We start from the raw sequence: 22288 nt of genomic DNA on the forward strand, positions 1-22288 counted from the left end.
TTCACATCAAGCTCACAGTTTGTATTGATATGTGCCAGAAGAATATATTCAAATACCTTACTTAGATTGCAGGCAATTGTAATTGGTCTATAAGAATTACAATTCAAGGGGTCTTTGCTCTGTTTCAAAATAGAAGTGATAGTTCTGCATAAAAATGAATCTGGAACAAGGGAAGATGACAAACACATCTGGAAAAATAATTGTAAATGTGAAATCAAAGCAACTGACTCTAAATTCAAGTGATTCATGCAAATACCATCAGAGTCCACACTTTTTGATTTAAGTTGCTTTATACTATTTAGAACAGTTGCAAGGGAAATAGGAATAACATGTTTTTGTTAGATATTTGTGGGCAAAAGTTTAGAGCAAAGATCTGCACATAATAATTAATTACATAAAAAATCCCTTTATAATGATTCAGCCAAGTGGTACTAGAAACACAAACACCACTGTCAGCAGACCAGTTCATCTTGGTTGAATTGATAACATGTCTCCACTGAGCTGCATCTTTAGGGAACTTAGAGCTGTTATAGGGAACACAGCATAAATACTGTTTAAAATGCAGCTTAACCTTTGTTTTAAATCAAATTCATGTCCTCTCTTTGGTTGGCTTCAGGTGATCCACACCCTCAGCTACAATTTAGCACAATTTTTTATAGATTTTAATTCAGGATCTTCCTTCCAGATGGAACTACAGGTATTAGAATGTACTTGGATTAGAGGCACAGCAACTTCTTCAGCATGTTTTAAGCATTCAATGATATGGTAATAATAGACATTCAAATCCAAGCAAGCTAGAGAGGAGAAAACACCAGCACATAGCAGGTAGAATGGGACTTGGACATTAGCAAGGAGTCCAGCTAGAGTAGTAATATATAAAAGATTAGTATTCAACCAATCCCTTTTGTAATACCACTTGTTTGCACTTGTGCCTACCAAATTATAGCTAGTCTGTTCACAAAAAGAGGTAATGGCTAGGGGTAAGTGGTCATAATTGCATTTATCTTCATCTACATGCACTGTAGAACAAGATATAGCAGTAGAGCAAATGCAATGATAAATATTAGATAAAGACCCACTATTATGAATGTAACTGGTAATTGAGGTCTTTTTCCACAATTCAATAATTATTTAGGAGGGAATCTGAGACTAGGTCAGTACACATGAACTGGAAGCACATCACAGTTTAAATTACCAATAAAAAGCCATTTGTAGCCATGCTTTCCTATGTCTGTGACAAGATTCTTCACAGAGGAGCATATGCTGGAAGATTGAGTGAGGGAAGCATTGCGTTTTTGGTCATATGGCAGGTAAACATTGATGAGCAAACAATCACCAATTTTTATTGCAATTAAATTATCATTAGATTTATAGAGGGAAGGCAAAAAGATATAAGAAACTATGCTTAACAATGTAAGCTAGACCAGCGAAGGGTCTCCCTCTGGTGCACCAGGCATTGGTAGGGAAGACATAATGCACCCTGCTCCTTCACTATGAATTGACACTGACAGCAGGGAGAAGATGCTCTTGATTAAATTAAAATGTTGTTGTCTGACATTTTTTTGTTAAATGTGTGGTCTTTATCTTTACTCCCATTAATATTAAAGGAGCATAAAATTAAGTCTCTTAATTCAATCATTTTGGGATGTTATTCTTCTTAGACAGGACTTCACAAAGGATACAGCATTTGAGACTAAAGGACACATGGGGGCCACTGCAGTTGATGCATTTCAGATTTGCTGCTTGACAGGAGAAAGAGCTGGAGGATTTGTGCTGCCCAGCACACAGACCTGCCACAGTTGGTTATTGTGTGATTAGGAGACTGACATTTGTAGCAACAATGTGGTGGTCTCACATATGAACTTGGAACACTTCATATCCCACTTTTATGCCAAGCTGCAGACCATTTGTGATTCCATCTATAAAAGTCACTTTTACTGCCATTGATTTTCCTATGCATTTCACATCAATCACTCCATCACAGCCCTTAAACATATGAAGATCAAAGTTCTCCTACATACTTTTCAGTATTCTGTGGTATTTTTTTTTTTTATTGAACTTGACGTGACAGTTCTTCAGTACACCAGTGATTGAGTCACAAAAATCCTTTGCAGCAATTTTGTCAATGCAAATTAACAGCTTATTGCCAGAGGACTTGATAATCTGCACAGCTTTGGGCCCACAAACTTGGTCAATTGCTTGCTTGCATTTAGCAGGATCATTAAAATCAGATGGAAAATTTGGAATCACAACTGCCATAGGATTTTGTGAAGGATGGGGCTATGATTTGGTGGAGATGGAAAGTTCAGATCATAGGATGTCACCTTATCACATAAAGTCTTTAGCATACTTCCCATTAAAGTTAGTTTAGAGGCAAGTTTTGAATAAGCTGTTGCAGGCATTACTGGTACTTCCATTGGAGAGATCATAACAGAAGGGGGCAAGTTGACTTGTTTATTGTCACATTTTTGCAAAAATTCAAGCATATCATTTATATGCCTTAGTGAGGGCAGATTACCTTTTTCTCCCCATGAGGTTTGGTTAAGAGAGGCACAAGACCAGAGTTCTGCTGTTGTGCTCTTTATATTGCCTGTGCCACATCTATTGATAAAGAAAGCCAAATATCATGAATGACAAGGCAATTTTCTTGATTTTAGCATCACACTTGTATTTAAAAAGTAAAAAATTAAAATTGCAAGAAATTAGTTTGAAGAACTTGTACCAACAGTAATGTGTTTCCAACTGTTCTCTGCTAATACTAAGTCTTCTTAACTTTTGTCAGATTCCACATAAAGAAAGAAAAACGAGCAAAATTGGGGTTTTTATAGGCCAAATGAAGATACTGAAAAAACAAAGTGAATATTTCGAGAGGACAAACTCCTCTCTTCTTCAGCGCGAAACGAAACGATGTATCAATAAAAGCTAAGAAATTAGAAGAATTAAAACCAACTACCTAACAACAATAAAAGCGAGTTATTCGCCAATATCCGCGATTTGCACAAAATCCAAAAAAACATGAACTGCCATCGACGGATACTAGCGAACAACTGAACAAAGAGAAGGAAACCAATTCATTCACTCGAAAAAACAAAACGAACCAGCAATTAAATAAGTTGGAGAACTATGTAATTTGATTTCGGATTTTAATTAATGCATTTCTTGCAGACACCCTTTGAGACCTAAGGGGTTGTTCACGTGTTTGATTGGATGATTGAGAAAGTGGTTCAAGTTTTATTTCAGGGATTACTAAAGTATCGGCTTCTCTTTTGAGAAAACCGAAATATGACTTGTTTATTCTAAAATCACCGGAATCTCTGTTTAAAGCTAGACCTAAATGTTGGTATTTATAAATTTCAACAGCTTTTCTGTAGTGCTGGACAATACCTTTGTCATGCGAAATAAGACTAGCTTGATTAAACAAAATAGTATGGTCTGGTTTTACAAAAATGTGCTCTGCAAGGGCAGAGTCAAACTCTTCTGTTTTTTTCCGCTTTTAAAGTGTATCATTAATTGGAATAGAGTGCTGAATTAATCTTTTAGTTAGTCGCTGATTAGTTATTCTGATATACCGAAGAACACAAAAACAAGGAATTCGGTAGACACCGGCGTTTTCACCTATTGGAATAGGGTCTTTACCTTGATAAATTTGGGACCTGATAGTTTTTCTGGGTCTATAATAAGTGTAAATTTTATTTTTTCTTAGATTTTTTGAAATGTGGTCTGAAATCCCTTTAACATATGGGAGACCAAGATAAACTGAATTTTCCCTTTGATTTTTGTTTTCTGTGGAACTATCTGATAATCTTTTAATGCGTTTTACAATTACAGAACTTATTAAACTAATTGGATAACCATTCCCAAATAAAATATCTCTAAGGTGGTTGAGCTCTAAATCCAAGAAACGCGTTGAACAAACTTTCAATGCTCTATCAACTAGAGAAGTAACAACTCCTCTTTTCACAGCAGGAGAATGATTTGAGGAATAACTTAAGTAACGGTCTTTATGCGTGGGTTTTCTATAGACACTAAACTCGAAAAATGAATCATTTCGGTGCACCAGAACATCTAAGAATGGAAGACGCCTCTCTATCTCTGATTCCTGAGTAAATTTCAGTTTTGGATCCAAAGAGTTGAGCAAGTGAAGAAAAGAACCCAGGGACTCGTCACCATGCTCCCATAAATAAAAAATGTCATCTTTAAAACGAACCCAAAATTCAGGTTTACAAGAACTTTGCAAAATAGCCCTTTCTTCAAGGTCTTCCATGAAAATATCAGCCTGTATTGGAGAAAGAGGGGCGCCCATGGAGAGCCCATATTTCTGTCTATAAAAAATGCCTCTATAATGGAAGTAAAAAGAAGTTCTGTTACAAAGGGCTGTAAGCTAAAGAAGTGTCTGATTCGAAAGAGTAGAATTTTCTGATATAGATGGGTTAGAATTAAGTTTTTGCTCCAAATACAGTTCGGCCTTTTAAGGATCACAGTTGGTATACATTTAATCTGTATCAAAACTGCCAATTCTTGTGTTTGGTTTAACCAAAACTTGCTTAACCTTGGAAACTAAATCAGTGGAATTTTTAATATAGGATTTTTGAGCCTGAATTAGTGGGCAAAATATCACTGGTGAGAATTCCCCAATTTCTGCTCTGGGAGAATTAAAAGAAAAAAAAATGAGTCGAAGTGAATTATCGGGCTTATGAATTTCAAGAAGAACATAAAAGCGAGCGGACGTGCATCCGCGTGGGTAAAATCTTTTTTACAACTGATCTGTAATTTCACCTTTTCCTTTTAGATAAGAAAACTCTTTTCGGACTCCCTGTACAAATTTTTCCGTGGGATCGGTAGCTAATTGTTCATATGTGTTAGAATCATTTAAAATTTCTCTGACTTTTTTGTCGTAATCATCTGAATCTAATACAACAACAGTATTGCCTTTATCAGCCTTTGTAATGATCCTAGAATGATCTTTATGAAGTGTTTGTAAGACCAAGCGTTCATATTTACTAAAAATTTTATAATTTGGATTATTAACAGAGAGTGTATCCAACAAAGTTTTAACAAATTTGGCTCTAATTTCAGCAATCTGACCAACATCCACACGAGAGTCACGAAATGCCCCCTCTGTGTTTGCAATTATTTCACTATAAAGTATTTTCGAATGGGCTATAAAAAATTTTTATCCTTTTGACAGAATCTGATTTTTCTCCGTTGTAAGGGATGTGGAGCTGAGACTTATCACAGCAGGACCAGGATACGCATTTGGGACAAAATGTGGTTTATTAGAGAGTTTTTCCAACTTCAAACAGTGTAATTTCTCAGAAAGTCTTTCTCTAGAAATCCTAAAATCATGCTGAAAAGAACTTTCAGCAATAGCCTTAATTTGATGAAAATCAGCATAAGAAAGCGTACATAATATTTCTCGCTCTAGCCGGAAAATATCCTGATTTAACCGGTAGCGCTTGCTTTTGCAGTCGCTAATAACATGATTTAAAATACCAAACCCTATACGTTCTGTAAATTGCCGTTCGTTACGTGTGTTTAAGTGAAGTGAAGGTCGTATTGACTTGGGTAAAATACGGTTCATTTTACAATTATGAAGAAGATACTGTTGATTAATCAAATTAGCTTTTTTTCTCACAAGAGATATGAATGTAGTGACAACATTGGTTGAATGCTCCCCATAAGCATGACTAAGATAATTTCTTGAACCAAATTGGCCTGACATCACATAAATAAAGAAAAAAGAGCAAAAATGGGGTTTTTATAGGCAAAATGAAGATACTGAAAAAACAAAGCGAATATTTCGAGAGGACAAACGCCTCTCTTCTTCAGCGCGAAACGAAACGATGTATCAATAAAAGCTAAAAAATTAAAAGAATTAAAACCAACTACCTAACAACAATAAAAGCGATCTATTCGCCAATATCCGCGATTTGCACAAAATCCAAAAAAACATGAACTGCCATCGACGGATACTAGCGAACAACTGAACAAAGAGAAAGAAACCAATTCATTCACTCGAAAAAACAAAACGAACCAGGAATTAAATAAACTGGAGAACTATTTAATTTGATTTCGGATTTTAATTAATGCATTTCTTGCAGGCACCCTTTGAGACCTAAGGGGTTGTTCACGTGTTTGTTTAGATGATTGGGAAAGTGGTTCAAGTTTTATTTCAGGGATTACTAAAGTATCGGCTTCTGTTTTGAGAAAACCGAAATATGACTTGTTTATTCTTAAATCACCGGAATATCTGTTTAAAGCTATAGACCTAAATGTTGATATTTATAAATTTCAACAGCTTCTCTGTAGTGCTGGACAATACCTTTGTCATGAGAAATAAGACTAGCTTGATTAAACAAAATTGTATTGTCTGGTTTTTCAAAAATGTGCTCTGCAAGGACAGAGTCAAAATCTTCTGGTTTTTTCCACTTTTTAAGTGTATTATTAATTGGAATAGAGTGCTGAGTTAATCGTTCAGTTAGTCGCTGATTAGTTCTTCCCATATACCAAAGACCACACGAACAAGTAATTCTGTAGACACGGGAGTTTTCACCTATCGGAATAGGGTCGTTACCTTGATAAATTTGGGACCTGATAGTTTTTCTGGGTCTATAATAAGTGTAAATTTTATTTTTTCTTAGATTTTTTGAAATGTGGTCTGAAATCCCTTTAACATATGGGAGACCAAGATAAACTGAATTTTCCCTTTGATTTGTATTTTCTGTGGAACTATCTGATAATGTTTTAATGCGTTTTGCAATTACAGAATTTATTAAACTAATTGGATAACCATACGTCCTCTCGAAATATTCGCTTTGTTTTTTCAGTATCTTCATTTGGCCTATAAAAACCCCATTTTTGCTCGTTTTTCTTTCTTTATGTGATGTCAGGCCAATGTGGTTTAAGAAATTATCTTTGTCAGATTCCTCTCCCAGATAGAAAAACTGTTGTTCTAAGTTTCTATCTTTTCTTGTTTTAAAAATTATAAACCTTGACTCTGATTGGTCAGTCAAGAAATTTATGTTTGAAAGTTGAACAATGTTCAACTCGAGAAATTACAAATGGCATACGTAATTGATGCTGTAGTCTTGCAGTAATTTTGATATTATCCACAAGTGTGACTATAATGTGGCATGGGCATAACATTCTCATCAAAATAGCCAATGATATGTTTAGCAACAGAATCATCATCAATTCCTGCCCAGAGATTCACTTGTAAAAAGTTCAGCACAGGTGAATAAATATAAGCAGCGGATTGGCTTATAGAATCTAATTTGTTGGTTTTTACCATTTTGTAAGCAAATCCAAACTCACAATCTTAAATCAGACCAGTAACACACAAATAATCCATACCACAGAAACCAGTGTTAATAATTATTTTCCAAATTGTATTCATTGCACAAGAACCAAATGAATTACCTGAATAATTACTGGCTTTATAACTCCTGCGGCAGATAGAATCAGTGGGAAGTGCATATACTCCCTTTCCCCAGCAGTTAAAGGATTTAAAAATTCAGCTGGTACTGCAGCACTTGATAACTAATATTGATAACAATAATTAATTATTCAAGATATAAAGAAATGTTCTGAAACTAGATCAGTAGACCTCAATACTTTTAATCCCTATCAAAAAGTCTTTAAATGAGCTATTAGTTAACTCTGGTCACTGAATTAATTCAAGAATATATATACTGGATTTCAAATTTAATAAATCCAATCTAGATAGCTGTATTCACTTTTTTGTTGTTGTTTGTCATGTAGTTTTTGTTCTTAAGTTTGACGTTGACTCAGTGGGCTTGAAATTGACAGTTTCTTCAATTAATTATCTTATCAGTCTTCCTCACATCAGGAAATGACTTTGAAAACTAAATTAAATCAGTTAATGTAGGGCAGAAAAATCTGGGGGTTAGATACTTTTCTATTTTAAAGGTTTATAAATCTGAAGACAAAGTGCAGTACATATACTGCAGCCTAGTTTCTAAAGTGTGAAATATTTATAGTTATTTTCTATTGGGGAAAGGGATTTCTCTCTTTTCTATTTGTACTTTTAAATGTTTGCTAGTTGTAAGTCTTAATGTGCAGTGGGCTTAGGCTGGCTTGCTTTTAAGGGGTGTAAAAAATACAGAAGTGAAGTAAAAATACATTGGTTCATTTGGGCCAAATAAATAAGTGAAAAGTTTTAAGAAGTTAAAAGTATTTAAAGTAGCTGCAACCAATTAACAGTGCAAGATTAGTTAAAAACTGTTAATTCTCTTTGAACTTTTCATTTGAAAGCTATAAGATATGCAATGTATTGTTCTTGAGTTTACCACCAACATCAATTTTTTTTATCATATAACTAATTTTGTTACAATTTGTCACTATAAAATATGGAAATGTAAATGAAATAATTTTGAAATGATTGGATCTATGCTCTTTGTGCTTATATCTTTTATATACCTATTTTATTATATATCTATTTTATAGGATTTGCACTCCTTGTTCTCTTGAGAAGCTACAATATTGAAGTTTGATAATTATTGAGATTCTAGAGATTTCTAATTGCCCAGAGCAGTCAAGAGAAGGCTACTGTGGATTAGATTGGTGAGCCATGGGAACACCCAACTTCTTTGGTATTACTGCTTTTAAGCAAGGTAAATGGCATTATGATAAATTGTGCCAATTGACTGCGTTTTTGTCCTTATTTGCTTACTATGTTGGATATTTATTGCAATTCCCCACTTGTTTTGGTTGCTTGTACTTGAAAAATGGATTAAACAAAGTATAAAACCTTTTGTATTAATTTTGAAAAAATACACAGAACAAGTTTTTTAGTCTTGCTATTCTTCGCTTTTAGCTGCTTTTGTGTAAGTTAGTAAATGATCACCCTAAAATTAATAAACCAAATATTGGTTTCGATTACATCATTTTCTCCCTAGATAGATGTTACAAATTTTAATGGAGGTTAGAAGATTATAACCACTTCCTACAGTAAAAAAGATTGACTTTAAACTTCAAACTCTCTGCTCTTAGATTAACAAAACTATACAAAGTTCAAGATTCAAGCTAGTTTAACCATGTTTTGTCAGGCAGGTATTCAAGTCATTCCCTTGCAATTTCCTGACCTAGTTTAGAGGATAAACACTATAGGGCTAGAAGAATCCTTAAACTTAATCTTTTGATTGAAGTACATTTTTGAGTTACTTTTAATTAACATTTGAATCCTATCCTAGGCAGCGCAATCGCGCTGCCTAAGTAAAGAACAATGTTGGCACAATATATTTTTTTCCCTTTAGACCAGGGCACTCCGTATCAAAGGAGTTGTTGTAGCAACTTCGAAAAGGGCTCATTTGATTGGAAACTGGAATGGCTAGTGCCCTTTCTGATAGTTGAAAGTAATTGGATGGCAACCAACACCCCTTCCACGTCCACCATTTCCCCAAACATATCCCATCAAAATTTTGAGATAGCCATTTTGTTCAACGTAGCTGATTTCCTGGTAGAAATTATGTTTTTTAGGATGACCTCCCCCCACAGGCCACAGGGTAAGGGTTGTTAGTTATGCCCTGGGGTCATATAAGGTTTTTATAGAAGGCTTTGTCGTAGAAATTTCAAAAAGGGCTCATTTGATTTGGAATTGAAAGGGCTAGTGCCCTTTTTTATAGTCAAAAGTGAATGGAGAGTAATTGACCTCCCTCTCACGCCCACCATTTCCCCAAACACATTCAATCAAAGTTTCGAGATAGCCATCTTATTGAATGTAGTTGAAAGTTCTGGAAAATATGTATTTGAGGATGACAAACCCCCCAGGGCAAAGATTGTAAGTTATGCCTGGGGGTATATAAGGTTTTTATAGATAGCTTTTTCGTAGAAACTTCAAAAGGGGCTCATTCAATTTGAAATAGAGAGGACTAGTGCCCTTTTTAATCGTCGAAACTGATTGGAGGGTAACTAACCCCCTTCAGACGCCCACCATTCCCCCAAACACATCCAATCAAAATTTTCAGATAGCCATTTTGCTCAACGTAGTTAAAAGTTCTGGGAATTAGAACTGAAATTGGAGGACGAATACCCCCCTCCCTCCCGCTCACGCCCATCATTTCCCCAAACACTTTCAATCAACATTTTGATATAGCCATTTTGTTGAAGGTAGTAATAGGGTCCGAAAATTATATCTTTTGAGCATGACGACCCCCCCCAACACCCTCTGTGCTAAGGTTGGAAGTTATGCCCTGGGGGCATAAAAGGTTTTTATAGAGAGTGTTGTCGTAAAAACTTCAAAAAGGGCTATTAATGGTGAATTGAGAGGCCTATTGTCCTTTTTAATAGTCGAAATTAATCGGAGGGAGAATCAACCCCCCCCCCCCCCCACGCCCATCATTTCCCCAAAAATTTCTGATCAACATTTTGATACATCCATGATGTTCAACGTAGTTGAAAGGTTTGGAAATTTGAGGATGAAACCCTCCCCCCCCCCCACGATAGCCCACAGGACAAGGGTTGTAAGTTATGCCCTTAGGGCATATAAGGTATTTATAGAAAGTTTTGTCGTAGAAGCTTCAAAAAGGGCTCATTTAATTGAAAATTGAGAGGACAAGTGCCCTTTTCTTAGTCAAAAGTGATCAGAGGGCAAATACCCCCCCCCCCCCCCCACGCCCATCATTTCCCCAAACACTTCCAATCAAAATTTAAGTTAGCCATTTAGTTCAACAAATTAAAAGAGCTCATTCGTGGAAATTGAAAGGGCTAGTGCCTTATTTAAGAGTCGACCGTGTTCTGAGGGAAACTAACCCTCTTCCACGCCCATCTATTCCCCAGACACGTCCAATCAACATTTTGGGTGAGGCATTTTCTTCAACGTAATTTAAAGGTCCATAAATTTTGTCTTTGAGGTTCACACCTCCCCCCCCCCTCCCAGTAGCCCTCAGGGCAAGGGCGGTAAGTTATGCCCCGGGGGCAGATAAGGTTTATACAGAAAGACTGATCGTATACACTTCGGAGGGGGGGGCAAATTGGATTGGTAATCAGAAATTCTAGTGTCCTTTTTAAGATTGAGTTGAGAGTGATCGAAGGGTGGATATCCCCCCCCCCCACATCCTCGTATTGTTTTTATAGAAATTGTTGTCGTAGAAACTTCAAAAAGTTTCTCCTTCTCTTTCTAGGGATAGGAGATTTTTGATATCTTTAAGTCTCTTCCTATGAGAAGTCTCTTCGTATTGTTTTTATAGAAATAGTTGTCGTAAAAACTTCAAAAAGAGGTTATTCGATTGGAAATTGAAAGAGCTAGTGTCATTTTTATAGCCATTTTGTTCAACGTAGTTTTTCATGTTGAACCAGAATATCTTGGACTTTTCGCAGGAATGCGCGTACGGTAAATTTCTTTTCATTTTTCTCTGGAACACAGAGTGCCTTGTCTTGGCACCTGTTTGTACGCGCCTCATGCTTGATATATGTGTTTTGAAGTTTGCTATTTTCTGAAACGTTTCCCAAAAAATCAATTTCACCGGTCTTGTTTCTATATAAGTAGGCCTAACCACTTCTCTATTCCCCGTCGTTATAGAAGTCGCTTCTAGGGATAGGAATTTTTTCATATCGCCAAGTCTCTTTCTATGAGAAGTCTCCTCGTATTGTTTTTATGGAAAGGGTTGTCGTAGAAACTTAAAAAAGGTCGCACTCGATAGGAAATTGAATGAACTAGTGCCATTATTGTAGTAAAAAGTGATGGGAGGGCAACTAACCCCCCCTCTCACGCCCACCATTTGCCCAAAGACATCTAATCAAATATATATAAAGGCTAATATATAAAAATATATATAAAGGCTAAACTAGCCTTTTAACCTCCAGTGATTAAAATAAGTCCACGTTTGAATTGAAATACGACTTGCCTCGTGGTATAACTTTATATATTCATGATGAAAAATACAAGGATCTACGAAAACCTGAATATGAGACTTGAAGTGCTATATATTCAAGATGAAACTTGGACATATAGCTCAAGGAATAAAGTTTGGAGGAAATAAGTGTTGATTCTGACCCAGGGTATGAACCGTAAATGGGGTTACCGGTAAGGGTTTCGATGAAATGTGAGGTAGCTAATGACGGGAGAGAGCACCTTCTTGAGACCCAAGATTGGAAAGGCAAAGCATCGGTAAAGGGATCGCAACTGGTCCACTATTTATGCGTTGAGGGAACCGGCTATCATTCATGGCCTTCTGAATGGGCTCCAGTTCCCCAAAAGAGACCAAATACCCCCTAGACCTAGTAGGACCAATCCCAGATTCCTTCCCAAGTCTTTCCAGTCCAACCCAAATTCAATACCTCCCAACTTTCCCAAAACCTGTTTCAATCAATTCAATTCTACCCTTTGATATTCTGTTGTTTTTTTATCTTTCAGAGTCCCAATGCCTATTCGTTTTCCCTGAGCTCTTTTTTTCTCCGTAGTTTTGTAATTTTCCCAAAATTTTTACTTTCCGCCATCAGAGGCTCAATTTGTAAATCACATTTCTTTCTCGCATTATTTTTTACTTTTTGACTTTTCTCAAGTTTGTCATTCACTGAAAATAAATCATCACTAAATTTAAATTGGACTCTAGTGTCGACCACCTTCGACTGCATTTCTTTTTAATAGACAGTGTATAATAAATTTCACAAAAAAATACCAGATATTTCGGTCACATATACAGTGACCGTCATCAGTAGTAAAACTGTGTTTTACTACTGATGACGGTCACTGTATGTGACCGAAATATCTGGTGATTTTTGTGAAATTTATTATACACTGTTTATTAAAAAGGATTTTATCCCTATTTTGAACTTTTATTTTATCGTCATGGAAAGGCAGTGTGGTCTCCGAAATTATCTGCATTTCTTTATTGTTGTCCTCTTCTATATTTCTCTCCTCCCTCTTAGATTTATTTTCATTAGCCGTGGCATTGAATACATTGTTGCTAAATGGGATTTGAATTTTCGAATTGTAGTTTTGCTTCTCTTTTCTCTCTTTTTGTTCTCTTCATTTTTACGTTTGGTTTTTCATGTTGGACCAGAATATCTTGGACTTTTCGCAGGAATGCGCGTACGGTAAATTTCTTTTCATTTTTCTCTGGCACACAGAGTGCCTTGTCTTGGCACCTGCTTGTACGCGCCTCATGCTTGATATATGTGTATTGAAGTTTGTTATTTTCTGAAACTTTTCCCAAAAAATCAATTTCACATGTCTTGTTTTCTATGTAAGTAGGCCTGACCGCATCTCCTTTCCCCGTTGTTATAGAAGTCGCTTCTAGGGATAGGAGATTTTTGATATCTCCATGTCTCTTCCTATGAGAACACTAAGTGGAAGAGTAGGAATCAGCCTACTTTTATTATTTTTCTTTGGACAGTGGGGTCTTTCTTTGCAATTGTATCTAACCCAAGATGAAGGACATGGATCTTTATTTCTGCAATAGCATAGTGTTGTGACTGTATCTGAATAGTTTAACTTCTTTTTCGTTAACTAAATTCCTCTGTACGTAAGTTTGATCGCTACGAAAAACATTCTAAACCTAAATTTCTGAGAATTTTGTTCTTTACAATATTTTTAATTAAAATAAATGTATAAAACCACTTTTATGGCCACTTTGCGATAGATGGGGCTGGAGAGAAAATTTAGGGCGTCACAGTAAAGGTATACACGAGTTTCTAGCTGACTATCTTCAATTCTTAGGTGAAACTACTAAAATGAATGGACTGTAGCAGGCTTGCCAAAAAATTTTCTTTTTTTAGAGGGACTTTTTTTCGTTTGGCTGTTTTTTTCAAAATGCCTACGTTGTTTTAGTTTCAAACTCTTAGGGGGGCTGAGGAGTATTCAAGACCAAATACTTTCAACCTCCTGCTAAAGGTTTTCAACCACGTACATAACAAGGGGACGAAGGTTATAGGAAAAGACCCATCCGTGATACAAAGACTAAAATAGTTTTCTTGGGGAGTTTTCTGAAAGTTTTCTTGGGCTTGTAATCTGAAGGGCTCAATCCCTCTGGTGAAGAATCTTAACTATGGTCATTTCAATGGTGCTCTTCCCACTCCCTTTTGGTGTCAATTTTGTAGGTATTTTAAGCTTGTTTTTGAAATTTCCATAAGTTTGTTTCCATTTTTACCGTTAAGTTAAACCGAAATAATTGTCACCGTTCCTGCCAATCAGCGTACGCACTTGAGTGCTGAGCTACCAATCACCATGAAATGCCAATATTTTCTCATTTTATTTCCAAACGAGTCTTAAACTTTATTTTTACTGTAGACTGTGGTTTGTTCTTTACTAAGTAACAACTATTCCTTCACCCATGATGAAGAAACTCTTTGATAATAAGAGGGTTTCCTTCACCCATGATGAAGAAACTCTTTGATAATAATAGGGTTTGAAACCCTATGTAATTGTTCAGTTTTTAAATTTATTTTTTTCGAACCCTTTGTGGTGACATAGATTTTATTTAAGGAACAAACTTGTTATGTTTTGAACATTTTATGTGGTCTATACTGTAATCTTTGTAGAAACCGAAGATGGAACCTCAGATGGTCTTAAAGATGTTTCTGGAAGTAAACATCCTATATTTTCAATAGAACACGAAGCCAATCTTTTTGCTACTTCTCCTGGCATATCTCCAGAGTGTATTGTTAATTCTAACCGTCTTCAACAGGAGATCAGCACTGATGGTGACAAAGGTATGCTTCAGATATCCTGATCTGTTCCTATATGTTTGCGTTTCCAAAATGAAAAAAGTGAAAACTTTCTTTTAAATTACTGAGGGGCGGGAAATTTCTGTATTTGAGAGCTTGTTGCATCTGAGTGCTCTAGTTGCATTTCACCATTTGAAGAAAAAAAAGTCTCGGGTGGTTTTAAATATTAGGAAAGAAATTTTTCTCTCACTGAACAAAACGGAATACTTTATTGTATTTTGAACAACACAATCTCTAATTGAAGAAGTCCCATTGGCGGGCGTGAAGAAAAATTTCAGAATTTTACTCGATTTTCCAAAGCTGGGCGAACAACTGAAAAAGATTTTAAAAAGACATAGCCTGAGCATAGTATTCAGTAGCTCAAATAAATTTAAGACCTTTAACAACTGTGAGAAAGATAAAATCAGCCCCCGAATGAGGAGTGGTGTTTATAGTATTCAGCATAGTTGCAAGTTCCAATAACTATGCCTCTGGGGATAACAACCGCCCACAGTCCTTGGGCAAAAGAAATGAAAGCTATGCAATTCTCCCATTTTTTAGGGGAAATATTGAATATAATATACGCTTTGACTTGCCCCTTTTGTTTTCTGTGATGATTTTATCCAGATTAATTATTTTAAACCAACTTGTCATATGAATATTTTAAGAATAGATTTTTTTTTTTTTTTTTTTTTTTTTTTTTTTGAAACAGTCAAATCAATCTTGTATGATTGCTATTATTTTCAGAAGTCGAAGTCGAAAATGAGACCTTTGGAACAAAAGGCTTGAATCAATATTCTAATCCTGATCATACCCTCAAGACCGCCTTGTCCCTTTTAGAGCCTGCTGAAGACCCTGAATTTGGCTTCTATGAAATGGCTTCTATGGATTTGAAGAAACCAGGTACCTCTCTGGGTAATAAACTATGTAACATCTGTAGATACTGATCGAATATTGTGTATTATTAGTAAAAAAAATGTACCCTTTATCATAGGCAGAACTAAAAAACGCCGAAAACACTGAAAAAAGTGCTGAAAATAGCTCAATGAAATTACCATTTGAGCCATTTGGTAGCTTTGCAAGTTCCCTGTGATGCCAAACGGCTTTGATCGACAAGCTAGCCAAGAAAAGGGACAAGAAATAACCCCCCCCCCCTCCACACACACACACACGCAGCCCAAAGGGCAAGGGTTGTAAGTTATGCAAGTTGGTTGTTGTTTATATAAGGTTGGTTATTGGGAAAAGGGAGCATCTTTGATCCTAAATCTCCCAAAAGGCTTAGGGTATTAAGGTGAAAATTTCAGAAAATGTTGAGAGAATGTTGAATAAAATCAAAATATACTACATTTAGACTTGTTGTCCAATGGATGTATCAGAAATATCTAAGGAACTGCTGAGGGTATTGAATTGAAAGTTTCAGGTCATGTTTAGGGGATCAGGATGTATTCTTGAATTCATGATTTAGTTTAATTATAATTTCTTACACTTTTAAATGGTATAAATAAAAAAAAAAAATGTTTTTTAGTAAAGCGCAAACGACGCAATGGACTTTAAAAATTATACGGTTAGAGAATGATGAAGGAGGCAGCAGCTAAAGTCCATTTTTTAGTAGTTTTTGTTTGTTTTAACTTTTACTTGAACATTCAATTTGATTTTACTCGCTTTAAGGTTAATTTATTCAGGATTTATATCAGGATCTGTTATCTTTTTTTTCATATGATAATTTATTTGAATTTATGTTGTTGTTGTTTTTTTTTTGGGGGGGGGGGGTGGTTGGGATGAATTTTTCTTCCCCACCATCCACTAAATTTCTAGTTGAAAGGTAAGGATGTATTACCTTGTTCGAACCAGACTTTTCTTGATATAACCGAGATGGTGTTTCTTGCTCCACAGGAAAAAGCATTTCCTCGGGGCTAATTTGTTACGAATAAAGATGCTACCAAGACCAGCGCTACTTACCTGAAATTTACGTAACGATAATGAAACTAAAAATTACGGAGATTCGGTCATTTTGCCAAACAAGTAAGCAGAAGAAGGAAGGTTTATTGCTATAAGTGCTGACCTACATTCCGGGAGTAAGATTTCCCTTAACTATGGGAAATATCCCTCTAGGGGAAATATCCCCATAGAAGAGCGGCATTTTTTTAGGAAAGAAAATATTTAGGGGAAATTTGGACTAAATGAAGACCTAGTAGTTGTATGCAGGCCGTTAAAAGGTGGTGTCAGCAATATCTTGGGAAAGGCTTACAGTATTAAGTTGAAATTTACAAATCGTATTGTGTGGGATGTTGAACTAACGGAAAGGCACTATATCAATGCTGCTAAAACTCTGCTACTTCTACTACTACTTCAGCTGCTACTATTACTACTAAAGCTGAGAGTATCAAGGTGAAAAATTCAGGGATTGCCGAAGGGACTTTGAAATAAATCAAAACATGATATATGCATGGAGATTGTCAAACAGCAAAATCCAAGTAGCTGCTCAGGGTACTAAGTAGAAACTTTAAGGGTAGAGTGATATGCTGAAAGAACCAAAGGCCCTATGTCTATACTGCTACGACTGCTACTGAGGCAAAGTATGATGAGGTGAAACTATGATGGATGTTTAAGAGAGATGTTTAACTAATTCAAAACCTATTATGTACATATAGGTTGTCAAAAGTGTGTATTAGCAATATCTCAGGAGCGGTATAGAAATATTAAGTTGAAACTTCCAGATTATGTTTGGGGAGGGGGGTCGAACTAACCCAAATGCACAACGTGCATACTACAGTGATTACTTGGAGGCTAATGATATTAAGGCAAAGCTTTCATGGGATCTTATGTGTTAGTTTGAACTTATTCAAAACACACTATGTGCTTGCATGCTACCAAATGGGTGTTTAAACAGTATTTCAAGAACAACTAAGAGTATTATGTTGAAAGTTTTAGGACATGTTGAGGGAGAGGCTGAACTAATGAAAAGACATAATTTGGATAATTACTACTTCTAGTTTAGTACTTCCAGTAAGTTTAAGAGGTTTCAGATGAAATTTTCACAAAATATTGAGCAAGTTGTTGGACTAAATCAAAACACATAATGTGTATGCAGGTTGCCAAATGGAAGTATCAACTATATCTCAGAAACAGCTTAGATTATCAACGAAAAATGAACATTTTTAAGCAGTAAATAGCCTTTGTCATCCACCTACCGTGATGAATGGCTTCTGGAGTTCTGCCCCACAACATTGTCGTTTACTGATCCAACAAATACAAGAACCAACTGCAATAGCTCTTTATACTCATGTCTGGAGTTGCTCTCAGTTATTTTGGTTGGGAATTCAGCTGTAACATTTGCAATCACTTATGTAGTTACCTGCTTTTGCATTAGATTGTCATTGTCACCTGTGGTGTATTTTCCTTTGTCTATCGTGGGTAACGCAGTGAGGAATCTCTTACAAATCTCTTACGACAAGCTACGTATAGAAATTCTCTTCCTAACATTTGCTTCAATATGACGCATTTTCATTTGAGTCTTTCCATGTTGGATGCTGTAGTGTCGAAGCACATTTGCTCTTCTCCAGAGTTGTTTGCTGTTACAGGAGTTATTATGAAATAAAACTTATATTTTTATATTTTTATCGCCTTCCTGTAGCCTGAATTCTATCATATTTTTCTCATGTCAGCACATATGCAACTCACATAATTTTGACTGGTCCCATATTATATTTTTGGTCAATATTTTGAATAATATATGCCATCTCATTGATATTTCTTTATCTTATTTTTTGATGCTATCACCCTTGTGTACCCTGAATTCCATCATATTTTTGTCATGTCAGTTTATATGCAGCTCTCATAATTTCTTACTACCCATATTATACTTTGGGCTAATATTTGGAATAATATGTGTCATTCCATTGATATTCATTTATATTTGTCTGTGATCCTATCACCTTCAGGTAGGCTGACTACTATTATATTTTTTTTTCATGTCAGCATACTTGCAGCTTACATAATTTACTGGTCCCACATTATAAATTGGGCCAATACTTTGAATAAAATGAGCCATTCTACTGATATCTCTTTATGCTTTTTGTGTTCCTTTCACCTTCATGTAGCCTAATTTCTATTATTTTGTTGTCAGTCCAGCACACCTGCAGCTCATGTAATAGCAACTGGTGTAACATTATACTTTGGTCCAATACTTTGGATAATTTGTGCCATCCCACTTGTATTTCTTATGTGTACATTTATTATTTGTGATAATTATGGGTGATTTCTCTTTTCTTTTGAATTCTTCTATTCTCAATTCGGTTATATTTGATCAACCAAGTAGGGCTGGTAAGCAAGAGACTCACACGCTTGACCTTCTCCTTGAATCTATGGTTAATTCTAGCTGTAATTATCACACTACCATTGATTATTGTGATAAAATTATACCCTCACTGTCTTTAAATAGTAGCTTCAATGTATTTGTTTGAATTTGCGTGGGATAAGAGATAAGTGTGATAGCCTGAAATCGTGTTTGTGGTCTGATAATTCTTGCTCTTTTGGTATAATAGGTTTAACAGAAACATGGTTATCTGATGGTGAAAATTTTACAGCCTATGATATGCATGGTTATGTTGCTGTCCATATCCCCAGAATGGTAACAAAATATTCGGGAGTATTTCCTTATTTATAATGTCTGATATTGAGTTTAGAAGAAGGTCTGACCTTGAATCCTTGTTTACATCAGTAGTGTCAAATAGTAGGACAGTTTATTCTCTAGTTATTGATCTGAAAAGCCAGTTTGCATGTGACACTGTTTGTTTGTTTTATAAGCCCCCTCCTTTTCCAACACACTTGTTCTGTGATTTGCTTGATCAATTTTCTTGTTTGGGGTCTTTCTCTAAAAAATGTATTTGTGTTTTGGGACATTTTAATTGTAATATGTTAAATATTGGATCAAGTGATGAATGTGACCATCTCTTTGATGTGCTTTCTTCTTCTGGTCTTCTTCCTTCAATTTTTTTTCTTTCTCGCGTTGACCCTACAAAAAATTTTGCCACTTTAATAGACAATATTTTCATTTCCCTTTCTTCTAATTCGAAGTTTACTTCTGTTCTTGTTTTTACTGATCTTTCTGATCACTTCCTTATTTATATTTCTCTTTTTGTGCCTCAAACTGAGAATGCTGTGGATGAGCAGGGCGAGTCTTCTTTTAGAACTTCCACAGATAAAGAAATTTCCAATTTAATACATAGTCTTCAGAGTAATGATTGGTCTAGTGTTCTTGAAGCTAATGATGTTGATTGTGCAACGAATTTATTTTTGTGTCGTATGGGAGCTCTGTTGGATAAGCATTTTCCTCTTAGAAAGAGGCCAAGGAATTCCATACCCAAATGTCCATGGATGTCTAGAAGTTTGATCATGCTACACATATTAAGTCATCTCTGTTTAAGGCTGCATGTAAAAGTAAGACGCATGATGATCTTTTGAAGTATAAAATTTATAAAAAAATGTGCTTACTTCTTCAGTACGTGCAGCCAAAAAGCTATATTTTTAGCGTCGAATTGATGAGTGTAAGGGGAATTTGCGAAAGGTTTGGACTGTAGTTAATGAAGCTCTTTCCCGCAAGAAACTCAAACAGTCCCCCGCTTTTCGCTACAGGAAAGCTGATGGATCTCTCGTGGACAAAAGTTCGACGTATTGATGATAAACCGTCATCAGTTTTACTACTGATGACGGTCACTGTATATGTGACCGAAATATCTGGTATTTTTGTGAATTTCTATCATCACTGTCTATTAAAAGGATTTTATCCCTATTTGAACTTTTATTTATCGACAAAAGTTCTTCAGCAAGCGCCTTCAATTCGTATTTCACCTCACGCCCTTCAGTTCCTATTCCATCCTAGCTCAGAGTAAGTAGTTTTCCCTTAGCTGAAAAGTAATTTTTCATTTTCCCATACAGTGTTAGTAAAATTTCGGACATTATTTCTCAGCTTTCAAGTTGCCATTCAGTTGATGGTTTTGATTTGAGCTGTAAAGTTCTTAAAAAAATTGGTCAGTTTGTTTCTAACCCCATCTCACACATAACTAACCTCTATCTTTCTTCTGGTGTTTTTCCTCATTTATTTAATGTTGTTAATTTTGTACATTTGTTTAAAAAATGTTATTAATCTCTAATTTTAAACTATAGACCTATTTCTCTCCTTCCTGTAATTTCTAATGTTTTTGAAACAGTAGTGTATTTTAGACTCTCTTCATTTGTATTTAGTACTAATACAACTGCAGGTAATTGTCTCATAACAAACAATCAGTATGGCTTTCGTCCAAGCTTTTCTACCTTGCATGCACTTTCAGATGCAACAGAGTTTGTGCGCGTTAACCTTGACAAGGGCTTTTGTGTTTTGGGTCTATTTCTTGACTTTTCAAAGGCATTTGATATGGTCGTTCACTCTGTCCTTTTGTCTAAATTATCTTCATTTGGAGTGCATGGAGTCCCACTTGAATGGTTTAGGTCTTACCTCTCAGGGAGATCTCAGTATGCTTCGGTTAATGGTACTTCTTCCTCTTCCTTGCCTATTGTTAAAGGTTTCCCACAAGGCTCTGTGCTTGGACCACTTTTGTTTTTAATTTATATTAATGATCTTGTTGATGGTCTTCATCCCCTTGTGCACCCTATTCTTTTTGCTGATGACAGTAACTTTTTCATTGCTGCTGTGGACCTGCCATCTACCACTTCCCTAGCTCAAGGTCTTCTTGATAAAGTAAATGATTGCTGCTGGTCAAATGTTATGACTCTCAACAGCCAAAAAAGTGCCATTGTACACTTTAGAACCCCTTATCGTATGAGAGACACAAGGGAGCCAACCATCCTGACTTATGGGAATGATATTATACCGCAAGCTACTATAGTGAAATTTCTTGGTGTGTATCTTGACTGTTTTCTTTCTTTTAAACCCCATATAACTCATACCCGTTTTCTTGTCCTCCGCCAATCTTCAATGTTATACAGGGTTAACTCATTTCTTCCCCCACATGTTACGCTTTCTCTTTATTATGCTTTTATTTTTCCTTACCTTTCTTATTGCTGTTCTGTCTGGGGTAGTACTAATAAATCTCTTCTCTGCTCACTTCAAAGAGCCCAAAATAGGGCAGTGAAGGCTACTTTTCTTCTACCTCGTTTTTACCCTTCCTCTGATCTTTATAATGATACTGGAATAGCTCCACTGGATTGTATTGTGGGTAAAAATTACCTTTATTTAGCACATTCTGCTTTTCTAGGTACACTTCCACCATCTCTACAGCAGTTTTTCTTTCTGTCAGGCTCAGGTAGGTACTCTTCTTTTTTACGTAGCTCTTATCGCAGGTTCATTTTACCTAAGCGATCATCAACAGCAGGTCAGAGGTCTCCTTTTTATCAATCTATTTTACTATGGAACTCCATCCATTCGGATGTCCCTTTATCTCTTTCTGCAAAGGAATTTTCTCACTGGGTATTTCCCTTATATTATTGCCCCCCTTTTTTCTTCTTTTTTTTGCATTCCATCAAAATTTATCTGTCTTTTTTTTCTTTAAATATATTTTTATTATTTCTTTTATCTTTTTTTTTTTTTTTTTATATAATATTTAATCGTAATTTCCAATCTCTTCTT

The 22288-nt window shown here is 35.7% G+C and overlaps 1 protein-coding gene across 10 annotated transcripts in view; it reads left to right on the plus strand.

Moving 5' to 3' along the window:
- Nucleotides 1-22288, plus strand: part of LOC148940868 (uncharacterized) — a 105506-nt gene that overhangs the window by 60080 nt on the left and 23138 nt on the right. For 4 of the 10 annotated variants that reach the window (XM_089105645.1, XM_089105641.1, XM_089105646.1 and 1 more), the window contains exons 2-5: nucleotides 8467-8633; nucleotides 14500-14670; nucleotides 15412-15567; nucleotides 21918-21965. In XM_089105645.1, coding sequence (XP_088961771.1) covers nucleotides 8591-8633; nucleotides 14500-14670; nucleotides 15412-15567; nucleotides 21918-21965 — 418 coding nt within the window. In that variant the 5' untranslated portion in view covers nucleotides 8467-8590. Of the gene's footprint in view, nucleotides 1-685; nucleotides 869-8466; nucleotides 8634-14499; nucleotides 14671-15411; nucleotides 15580-21917; nucleotides 21966-22288 lie in introns of those variants that run through there. The other 6 variants (XM_089105643.1, XM_089105642.1, XM_089105647.1 and 3 more) reach the window with 6 other exon arrangements.

This window comes from Artemia sp. Qi Xiang Cuo, chromosome 19 (genome assembly GCF_049724085.1).
Source record: "Artemia sp. Qi Xiang Cuo chromosome 19, ASM4972408v1, whole genome shotgun sequence".
Taxonomy (NCBI): Eukaryota; Metazoa; Arthropoda; class Branchiopoda; order Anostraca; family Artemiidae; genus Artemia; species Artemia sp. Qi Xiang Cuo.